Here is an 11,566-nt window from a genome sequence, read left to right as displayed (position 1 = left end):
CCCAGTGTCTTGCCTGAGAGGCTCATCCTCGTCTTCGCTTGGTGTATCCTCCCCCTTGTGTACGGCATTGAGCTTGCTGGACTGCTTGAAGACCCAACATTCTCTGTGGGTATGATTAGCGGGTTTACCGGGGGTGCTATGGATCTGACATATTTGGTCCAGAATTTTGTTTAGACTGGACAGTTCGTCTATGCTGCCTTTAGAGGGCGGCTTTTGCTGACCTGGCTGAGAGCTTCTGAATCCGGTGTTTACCGCCGTGCTCTTGGGGCTGTCTTCTTTATTCCGGCGCTTATTATTTTTGCTGCATCGTGATTTCCCGTTTCCATCTCTAACTTCGGATGTACTTGGGTCGCTGGTGCTGCATCGGGCTAGCCAGCTGTCCTCGCCCGCGCAAAAGCGGGTCATGAGGCTTGTTAATGCTGCCATCGTTCTCGGCTTTTCTTGGCCGAGGTGTCTGGCAAGCCATTCGTCTTGGACGCGGTGTTTAAAAGCTGCCAAGGCTTCGGCGTCCGGACAGTCGACTATTTGGTTCTTTTTAGTAAGAAATCGGTTCCAAAGCTTTCGGGTTGACTCTCCGGGCTGTTGAGTTATATGACCTAAATCATCCGCATCCGGAGGTCGGACATAAGTCCCTTGAAAATTTGCCCGAAAAGCGTCTTCGAGCTCTTCCCAGCTTCCAATGGAGCTTTCGGGGAGGCTTTTAAGCCAGTGCCGAGCTGGCCCTTTGAGTTTGAGGGGTAAATACTTAATGGCGTGGAGATCATCTCCTCGAGCCATATGGATATGGAGGATATAGTCCTCAATCCAGACCCCAGGGTCTGTTGTTCCGTCGCATGCCTCGATGTTTACGGGTTTGAATCCCTCTGGAAATTCATGGTCCAGCACCTTGTCGGTGAAACATAGGGGGTGTGCGGCACCCCTGTATCTGGGTGTACCGCATTGTTCGGATGTTTGTTGTGTTGCATCGTATGCTGGAGCGCGCTTGTATGGTCCATAGATGGATCTGGTTGCGTCGTCCTTTTGATGCGAGCCCTCGCGTGGATCGCGTATTGGCTTATGTGCGGCGTTGTTTGCCGCTCTATGTTGGCCGTGAGGTCGTCTATCCGGCCAGATGGCCGTTTTAATTTTTGGTTGCGGGGGATCTAAGGCCTCCTCGTCGAATTCAGGTAGCAACTTCCGCTTCGGGTAGCTCTTGGTGGGGCGATTACCGTCGTACTTCGCTGCTGTGTTGAGTACTTTACTCCATCTGATTCTGAGTATGTCTTGCGCAGCCTTGAGCCTTTGCTTCTGTTTTTTAGACTCCTCGCGGTGGCAACAAGCCTTTGACATGCATTCTGTTGCTCTGGGTGTCTGTCCGGTGTGATGTCGTCCGGACTATTATCTTTGACAGAGTCGGGTTGTTCGGTTTGATTCTTTGTGTTGCCGTGGTCCGGCAATGGTTCACCCTGCTCTAATGCTGGGTCTATATGATCGTTGTTTCTGCCGAGGCAGGATTTGGGGCGGCGCTTACGCCTCCGCTTTGACTGCTTCTCGAGGGGACAATCCTTTGTTGTGTCCTTCCGTTCCTCGTCGCCGTTTTCTTTTGGTGTGTCCACCATGTATACGTCATGTGATGAAGTGGACGTCCAGTGCCCTGTGGGCAGTGGTTCCTGTTCGTCTCCTGCATCGTCGTCCATACCGTCGATGTCTTCGGAGTCGAAGTCGAGCATGTTGGTTAAGTCATCGACAGTGGCTACTAAGTGGGTGGTGGGTGGGCGGCGAATTTCTTCGTCATCCGCATGCCAATCCTGCCGGACATAGTTCGGCCAGGACTCTCCTAACAAGGAGAGAGACTTTAATTAATTCAGTATGTCGCCGAAGGGCGAGTGCTGAAAGATATCCGCGGAGGTGAACTCCATGATTGGCGCCTAGTCGGATTTGATAGGCACGGGCGCAGGCGGTTCAGAGTCCGTGGCCGGGGAAGGATCCGGCAGTTTGGCAACACGGCTCTCGTGAAGGGTAAGGTCGATATTCGGCTCAATCGCCGCTGAGGATACGGCCTCCGTGACGGGGTCTATCCACCTGTCCATGGATGGCGCAACTGGCTCCGAATTGAGGCTCGGAGCGGCTGCCGGTGCGATCTCCTGAATACGGTCCGATGGTAGAGCTAAATCGTACTCATCGTGACCGTGTGGCGCACAAGGCAGGGGCTCGAATTCGTCGAAGATCAAGTCTCCGCGGATATCGATCGTGTAATTTAAGCTTCCAAACCTGACCTGATGGCCAGGGGCGTAACTTTCGATCTGCTCCAGATGGCCAAGCAAGTTGGCCCGCAGTGCGAAGCCGCCGAATACAAAGATCTGTCCGGGGAGAAAAGTCTCACCCTGGACTGCATCGCTATTGGTGATTGAAGGAGCCATCAAGCCTGATGGCGACGACACAGAGGAACTCTCAATCAAAGCACCAATGTCGGTATCAAAACCGGCGGATCTCGGATAGGGGGTCCCGAACTGTGCGTCTAAGGCAGATGGTAACAGGAGGCAGGGGACACGATGTTTTACCCAGGTTCGGGCCCTCTTGATGGAGGTAAAACCCTACGTCCTGCTTGATTTATTCTTGATGATATGAGTATTACAAGAGTTGATCTACCACGAGATCGAAGAGGCTAAACCCTAGAAGCTAGCCTATGGTATGATTGTATGTTGTCCTACGGACTAAAACCCTCCGGATTATATAGACACCAGAGGGGGCTAGGGTTACACAAGGTCGGTTACAACGGAGGAGATATCCATATCCGTACTGCCTAGCTTGTCTTCCACGCCAAGTAGAGTCCCATCCCGACACGAGATGAAGTCTTCAATCTTGTATCTTCATAGTCCAACAGTCCGACCAAAGGATATAGTCCGGCTGTCCGGAGACCCCCTAATCCAGGACTCCCTCACTAAGCATATCACAACATTACTACACTAAAGATATGATGCATCATGCATTACTACACTAAGTAAGCATATATCATCATAGTATTACTACACTAAGCATATCAAATTACTACACTAAGTAACATACCATGAGATGGCGGTTAACATTCGTCCTTGTCGGGAGGGTCACGCATGGCATCCCGACATAGTCATCACGTGGAGGAAGTATGTGCTAGAGGTTGCCTAACTCGTCCTCGCTCAGCCTCATTCTTTAGGCATGGAGGAATTCATCAAATGGGTCCTCATTATCTTCATCCTCCGAGTTGACGTAGATAACAGACAGCCTTGGAGTTTGTCTACTAAGGGAGAAACTGATCAATTCGCTCGAGTGAGATGCATGTGGGCGATGAAACGATCCCATTCATCTCCTCTAATCTGGGATATCTTTCGTCTCTTCTCGACCTCCATAGTGTAGGCCCCCCAGGTGCGTCAAAGATCACAGTGTCTCCGATAATGAGCTCATTGAACTCTAGCCTCACATTGTAAGGGACGATCTGTGTAAGAAAAACCAAAAAAACACACACATAGCACTACTAGAAATAGCAACAAAACAAAAGAACTAACTGTTAGAAGGTTCATATAATGTGTTACCGCTGCAGGAACAAAACACAGTTGGAAATAGATGGCAAACAATGTGCCGGTTGCAAGGCTGGTTGCGCACCTTGACTTGCACACTCGACATGGTGGTGGTTGCCTATTCTACACAAAACATATTGAAAACTAAATATATAATCAGTTTGTACACTAGTAAATCAATTTCTACTAAACATAATTGGAGTTCATTTTACACAAAACATATTAAAAACTAAGTATATAATTCTACACTAGTAATTGTATACACAAATAAACAAAATCCACAGAGGGAGACACAAATAAACAAATTCTACACTAGTAATTGATAGGAGTTTATTTTATTTATTCCTAATATTCTAGACTACACTACCAGATTAAGTTGAACTTAAATCATTAATATTCGAGACACTCAAAATATTTCTAATAAAAATGCACTAGAAATATTAGATTCTACATAATAGCAATCAGCACTAAAATTTCTACACAAAGCAATCCATGCAACTAACTTTGGATTCTACATCACACAAAGCAATCCATGATATATACTAAAGTTTCTACACAAATTAAAGCAACCCCCTAAATCAGCTTCTACATGAATCCCAAGGATTTCGTGTGGCATATCCGCGGACGAAGGATGTGGGAGTGGAAAGGAAGGAGATGCGATGGGAGGGGAAGAAGTGGATCGAACCTTGCTGCCGGCAAGGGGAGGCGACGGGTGGTTGAGGGGGTGCATACAGGGTGGATGTGAAATAAGAGGGCGGTGGCTTAGGTCTTCTACTAAGTTGACTCAGGTGGACCATTGCTAGCGTGGGCCTAAAGTGCAACGCCAAAGCTAATAACAACCCGAATAAGAAAGACTAAGATTAATGAAAGACTTAACCAAATAAAAGGTTCAAAATTAGAACATGTAGTAAAGAAATAAAAGTCCTAAAATGATAAAAACACTAATAATAATGATGACGAAAATATAATATAATATATTCATTATTTTGTGACTAGTATTATCATTGAATACTTAAAACACATGATAAAATTGAAAATTATTTTAGGCATGCATAGAAAACCAACACCAACACTAACAAATTAACTACGGCAGGCATAGAAAACCAACGCCACCTACATTTCAGACGGTGAGTACATATGGGCCAACACGTTTGTGGAGTGTCTAGAAAAAACAACGTCAACACTAAACATGTAAAGCTCACGTGCTAATTATGCCAACGCCAACACTATTTGAAAAAAAAATAGTGTTGGCCTGGCATTGATGGAAAATGGTGCGCCACCAACGAAAGTTGTGGCTAGCCGTTTTTCCACCAGTGTTTGCCAAGTGAAGGAGGAACCCTTTTTTAAGCTTGTGTTCATCAAGGTCGCCCTCGGGGAAATAGTTGGCTTTTAAGATTGTAGCACATAGCGAATCAGGATTATCTAGGAGACGCCAAGCTTGTTTAGCTAACAATGCCATATTGAAACAATGTAAATCTCATAATCCCATTCCTCCTTGATTTTTTAGAACACACATTTTTCACTATGCCATTCAGTGCATCCTTTTTTGATTGTCCTCATCACCCCATCAAAATTTTGATATCGGGGCAATAATTCCTTTGTGAAAATTTTAAGGAGTTTTAAAGGCGGACATGACGTAAGTTGGAATCACTTGAACAACAAATTTGAGGGAAAGTTCCTTTCCTCCAGAAGATAACAATTTTTCTTTCCATCCACTAATTTTCATAATAGTTCTATCAATCAGAAACTGAAAACAATCGCTCTTGTCCATCCCCACATTGGCAGGTAAACCTAATTATTTGTCATTGAGTGCTTCGATCATAATAGTCAGAACAGTACAAACTTGCACCCTGTCTTCCACTTTGGTATCGGGGCTAAAAAATATGTTGGATTTTTCAAGACTTACCATTTCCCCTGAGGCGGCACAATAGGAATCCAGAACTGCTCTTAGAGCCTCCGCGTTCCTTGCATTCGCTCACATAAGGATCAAGGAATCCACAAAAAATAGGTTGGAAACTGCAGGAGCTTCTCTACTAATCTTTATGTCGAAAATCGCATTTGCTAAGATAGCAGTTAGGCCCTGCGTACATAATAAGAACAAGTAGGGAGAGAGAGGGCCCCTGTCTTAGTCCTTTTGAAGGTTTAAAATTGTTGATCTCCTCAGCATTAAATCGAACCCTATACTTCAGAGAGGATACGTATTGCATATTTAAGATTAAGATCACCCAATTTTCTCTGAAACCCACTCTCAACACAAATTCTTTAAGAAAAGGCCATTTCACATGGTCATAAACTTTGTGCATATCCAGTTTAATGGCACACAAACCTTCTTTACCCGCCTTTTTCTTTTATATTGTATGAAAATACTCATAAGGCACTAAAATGTTGTATGTGATCATTCTTCCAGGAACAAAAACACTCTGGGTTGGGCTGATAATATCATAGAATTATTTTCTTTCGAGCAACAATCAATTTTGAAATAACCTTATACACCACATTGCATAAATTGATTGGTCTAAATTGATCGGGTGTGTTTGTGTAAAAGCGACGGACGTCCATAAACCTCCACGGTTTGTAGAATTTTGGATGTCCGGACTGGTCCAGATGCGTTTTTGACCCACGTTGGTTGGAGTAGATATTTAGACTAGCCACAATGGGTAGTAACATCGAGTAGTAACATGCCCATGTTACTATTCTATGTTACTACCTCCATAGTGGAGAGTAATATATGTGTGGTAACATGCAACATTTCATTTATTATGCTATAGACTCATCTTATCTTGATATATGTGATGTTACTCATACTAGTAGTAACTAGCTATGTTACAACATGCCTATTTTTCTTTATTTATTGCTTGCCACATCATATATTTTATCTAGATATGTGATGTTACTATTTATGTTACTCCTGCTGTGGATAGTCTTAGGGCACTGAGATGCCCGCGTTGGAGTTTCCCAAGGCAGAAGGCACGGGGTTAAAGAGGAGAACGCCCATCATCTTCCCCGCCCCCGCGTCGCCCGCAACCGGCGACTCGGGGGAAATCTTTGTCAGCGCCGGTAGCCCCCCTCCGCCAGCGCCTCCCGCATCGCCGCCGCCGGAGGGCCGGCCGGCGAAGCCGCGCCGTGCCTGGAGATGGCGGTGGCGGGGCGGTTTCGTCCTCCCCTTCGCACAGGCCCTCCCCGGCCCCAGCAACCCCTCCGCCACCATCGTGCCCCCGCGCCGCTGCCGTCGGCGGGCGGCCGGTGTCGCCGCGCCGCGCCTGACGATGGGGCTGGCAGGCCGGCTTCACCCCCTTCGCGTTGGAGCTCCTCCCCAACCTCGCCGCCCCCAGATCTGATCTGGCGTGCCGCGGGCTTCCCTCCCCTCCTATTGCTGATGTGTTCGTCGTGCCTGTCCGGAGTGGCGGTGCGGCCGTTCCCGTCGTGTACCTCCCCCATCTGCCTCTTGCCCCCTGCTCGCGCAGCTTCTCTTGCTGTCGTTCGCTGGGTCGTGCGAGGGCTCGCGTGGATGTGACGGGCTGGCCAAGGTTCGGCCTTGCCCCATTGCAGACCGCCCTCCGTCTCCGACGGCGCCTCCTCTGAGTTACTGTGACGGCCTCTGCCCGTGTGTGGTCAAGGTGTGTTTTGGGCAGCAAGCTGAAGCTTCGTGGCGGGTCCTTGCCGACGCTGCTCCGGCCCCGGCGGCCACTGACCTGCGTTCTCCAGCGTCCTTGGCCTGCCAGCGTCCTTACCGGCGCGATTTCGGCCGACACTCCGGTCGCTGCGTCCCCCTCCAGCGTCATCGGTTTGCCGATGTTCTGGCGGCTTCGCCTCCAGCAACTTGGATCTGTGCTCCCTTCCGGCTCCAGCTTGGCAGTGGCGTGGGTCGCCATCATATCCTCCACGTCGGCTTTCTACCGCGCTGCCTTCCCGACCCCATCCACACTCACGGCATGTCGTTTCCAAAGCTTGTGTTCTTTCGGCAGCAGGTGCAGCCCCACCATCTCCCTACCGGGATGGCAGTCGACCGGCGGATTGTCTTCCTCATCTTCGGATCTTGATCTGGCGGCTATGGGATTACTCGGACTCAGGCCAGGCGAAACCCATGCTCGGCTTGCCGATGCTGGCAGCAGCGGCACTTGCGAGTGTCGTTTCCCTTCCTGGAGGCGCTGCCATGGCCTTTATCCGTGTCCCTCTTCGAGCATTGAGGGAAACCCTAGGTCCGGTTCTTCGGATCGAATGGCGGCGGCGTCATGACGTCACACCCCTTCTTGAAAGCGCTATCTTGTTTGCTCGCGGTGTCCCCGATGTTGAATTTGAAGATGTTTGACATTGTGCTAGTTTGGTTTGCCTCTCTGTTTAGGACTAGTGGGTTTAGTTGTGTCATCTCCCCCTGTTTGGGCTGAGCACCCCTTGTCTTTCTGCTCCGGTTACCATGATCATGCCTCCTTGCGTTTATGTCATGTGTTGTATCCTTTATTATATTCATTCATTTTTTTCTATCAATGAAAAGATATGCAAGCTTTGCGTATTCGCGAAAAAAAAAGAAGGCACGGGGTTCTTCTTCGCCGTCGCGAGTTGGTACTACTAGTACCCGAGCAGTAGCGGGTGGTCCGGCCAGTTGTGGATGGCTTGCTATGTACTATGTGTAGTGTGTACACATTGACATTATGCGGCGGGTCACGCACCGTCGGTGCTATTTCCTCCTAGTAATAAAGCCGCGTGGCGACGGACGGGTGCAGGAGGGAGCGAATGCAGGCAGGATTTGTGGACGGAGCACGCCATGCACCGATGCCGCGTCCCGATTTTGTACAACTAGAAAAGGAAAACGCGTACTTTCATCCTTCGTTCCGACGCGTACAGTTGAGTTTCATCATGTCTGCCCCTGCACTACACGGCATTGTACGCATTTGCTGGCGAAGATGAGTAGCTGGCGCAATCGAGCGTGGCGGCCTTGTGAAACGGCTGCCTTGTTTTCCCGTGTCCTCCGCTTCCCCCTCCCATGTGCCATGTTTACACCTCTAGCGAAACCGGTCGGCCACCACCACCTCCTCTCTCTCGCTGTTTACACCGCGCGTGAGCCAGTAGCCTCAACCGGACCGGAGGAGCGTTGCCATCAGCAGCAGTCACTGACGCGGGTCGCAGCACGGTACGAGTGTTTTAAAGAAATTCGGATGCATGGGGTAGTACAGTAGGTGGCAGGAGCCCCAGCCAACAGCGACAGACACAGCCAAAAGGGGCACAGTGCCCGAGGTAGGCAGCCCCACCACAGAAGAACGGCAAAGCAAAAGCGAGCACCAACGTTCTCCTCAGCGAGGCGAACAAACCGTCCGCCATTTCGAGCCAATCTCTCTCGTGGCCTCTCTCTTCGGTCCCAATTTTCGGCCCTGGACAATTAGTGGGACCACATCTAGGACTAACCCCACTGGCGACAATTAGAGAGCTTCCAAATGACGACGGAGCAGAGGGCAATTTCGTGTCCAAGGAATTGTCAAGGCACAGCTAACCGGCCAAGCTGTGTGTGTGATGAAAGTGTGATCTTCAAAGTGCAGTACTACTACTCCCTCCGTTCCAAAATATAGCGCGCCCACGCTTTTCGAGGTTCAACTTTGACCATAAATTTAACCCACGAGACCGACTGCGGCAGGATCAAAAATTATATAATTAAAAACTTTTTTTAATACGAATTCATTGGTATAATTTTTTCGCCCGCCGCAGTCGGTCTTGTTGATTAAATTAATGGTCAAAGTTGAAGCACGGAAACCGAGGACGCGCTATATTTTGAAACGGAGGGAGTATAAAATAAAAGCAAGTGTGATCCAACAAAGAGAGCAAGGAGTAGTAACACGGTAGTCCAGCAGCAGCACGTAAAAAGGCCACTGGAGTTCAGTAAAATGGATGAGAAATGCTAGAAAAGGAGAGATAGCCTGTTTTTTTAACCAACACTTTTACAGCCTTATCCTCACACCCTGCCCTGCCCTGCCCGACAACTCTGCGCACCGCCAGGGCTTTCACAGCATCCAAAGCTCTCACCCATCACCTTAACTAAGGGAGCCCCTCATGATAAATTATGACTGACAAAGCCGTACTTTCATCCGCTAATCAAGCGACGTTACTCTTAACAGCCCTTGGGCACGAAGGCGACGCGCTGGCCGTCGCCGTCGAACACCACCCGGAAACCCTGCTGCTGTATGTTGCCGATGATGGACACGCCGCCGTCCGTGCCCGCGAACGCGAAGCAGAACGTCCCTTTCGAGTCCACCGGGATCAGGTAGTTCTCCGGGGGCAGAGCCGCCTCCGCGCCACCGGCGAAGTGCATCGACACGGTCGGCACCTTCACCACCTTGCGCCCGCTCAGGTCGTAGCACGTGTCGAACAGGGAGAACCCGCCGGGCGAGAGCCGGAGCCCCGCGGCTGCCCCCCGGAATGCGTCGCGCAGAGCCGAGTAGGCCGGGCGGGCGAGCCGGGTCACGGACGTGCCGGAGTCCACGATGACGCCGCCACGCCCGGACGACGGGTCGAGACGGAGGTCGGAGTTCGCCACGCCAGGGACGCGCGCGCCGCCCACGCTGATACCGATGAGCTGCACGTAGTAGAACGTCTCCATCCGAGGGTTCTTGACCATCGGGGTGAAGGACGAGGCGACCGTGGAGCCTAGGGCGCCGGAGCCGAAGGTCACGGTCGAAGAGCGGGAGGCGGAGTTGGCCGACGAGGTACGGTCCACAAGGCAGTACGAGAAGCTCCGCCCATAACGGCGGGAGATCTGGGTGGGGAAGGATAGGCTACCTCGGCCGAGCCCGAGGAGGCCCGCCGCCGCGACGAACAAACCCTCGTTGTCGTGGCCGCACCCCAGAGCGACGCGCGCCACGCGGGCACCGCCGGCGAAGGTGAGGGTCTCGGTGGCGAAATCCCCGGCGGTGACGGAGCCATCGCCGTAAGTGACCTGGTAGAGGCACGCACTGCGGCGCAGGTCACAGCCGCCGGAGTCGAGCCTGCGGCAAAGCGGAGCGGCGCAGCCGACCGCGCCGTAGGAGCGCGAGCGGCGCGGGTCGAACACCTGGCCAGACTGCTCGTAGCAGCGCCTGCACGGCGCGCACTGCAGCCACACGACGTCGCTGCCGGTGTCGAGCACCATGAGCGCCGGCGTGGCGGGCGTCCCCACCCCGATCTTGGTGAAGTACTCCCCGCTCCCCTGGGCCAGCCCGGACACCACCGGGGCCACGACCCCTCCGCCGCCGCGACGCGTGCCGTTGGCCGCGCCGGCGGCCGCAGAGAGGCGTGCCGCCCTCTTCTCGTCCCGCTCCAGCCGGTACGCGAGCAGCTCGGCCGCGGTGGCGTTCTTTGAGAAGTCATCCCGGTGGACCACGCGGAAACGAACTGTCGAGGCGGCGGCGTCCTCGGCAGCGGCAAAGACGTTGCTGTCGTCGTCGCGGGCTAGTTCCGACGGGGCGGAGACACGGTCGGGCGAGAGAGGGGTGGCGAGGAGGGCCTGAGTCTGGACGGGCTTGGCAGAGGCATGGGAGGCGGCGGCGAGCAGGAGGAGGAGCGCGGAGAGGGGGAGCAAAGGCGGAGGCGCCATGGGCATGTGACGGGAGTGTGAACTGGAGGTGGGGCGGTGCTGTACTGGAGTGGAGTGGAGCGGCGCGGCGCGGCGTGTATAAGAAGGAAAGAGTGCGCGAGTCATCACCATTAGCAGGAGATTGCATTAAATTAAGATTAAAGGGTGCGGGGTAATTATTGGGCGATTAGACGGCGGGGCAATTAATGAGATACTAGTTCTTTGCGGATGTTTGGGTTGGCAGCGGCGGTGGGGTGGGATAGGAATAAATGTTGCTTTTTATATCAAGAATAAATGTTGCTTTGCGCAGAGGAGTATGACAAATTTGACTGTGGGAAGACCTGGTGGTGTGGACACGTCTTGTGTGTGGTGTCGGCGTATCATCCGGCTTGCAGCGGGAAGCAAGAGCAAACGCGCAAGGTGACGGAGCAAGCCATTGTTGCCGGCCGGGAGGAAGGACGAGCTTTTCCCCTGCCCAAATCCCCCGCTCAGGCTG

At 51.7% G+C, this 11,566-nt stretch overlaps 1 protein-coding gene across 1 annotated transcript; it reads right to left on the bottom strand.

Annotated features, from left to right (window-relative positions):
- Positions 1–9,354: 9,354 nt before the first annotated feature.
- LOC119268313 (aspartyl protease family protein 2-like) lies at positions 9,355–11,160 on the bottom strand. The gene has a single exon (XM_037549903.1). The coding sequence runs from the start codon at positions 11,095–11,097 to the stop codon at positions 9,631–9,633; it is 1,467 nt and encodes a 488-aa protein (XP_037405800.1). The 5' UTR covers positions 11,098–11,160; the 3' UTR covers positions 9,355–9,630.
- Between the last annotated feature and the right edge of the window lie 406 nt (positions 11,161–11,566).

The sequence above is a fragment of the Triticum dicoccoides genome, chromosome 3A (genome assembly GCF_002162155.2).
Source record: "Triticum dicoccoides isolate Atlit2015 ecotype Zavitan chromosome 3A, WEW_v2.0, whole genome shotgun sequence".
Classification (NCBI taxonomy): Eukaryota; Viridiplantae; Streptophyta; class Magnoliopsida; order Poales; family Poaceae; genus Triticum; species Triticum dicoccoides.
Note: the sequence above shows the minus strand (reverse complement) of the source record. Positions and strands in the feature narration are given on the sequence as shown.

What these genes read in the sequence shown, in the direction of transcription:
- LOC119268313 (XM_037549903.1), bottom strand. Translation starts at nt 11,097, where the DNA reads ATGCCCATGGCGCCTCCGCCTTTGCTCCCCCTCTCCGCGCTCCTCCTC.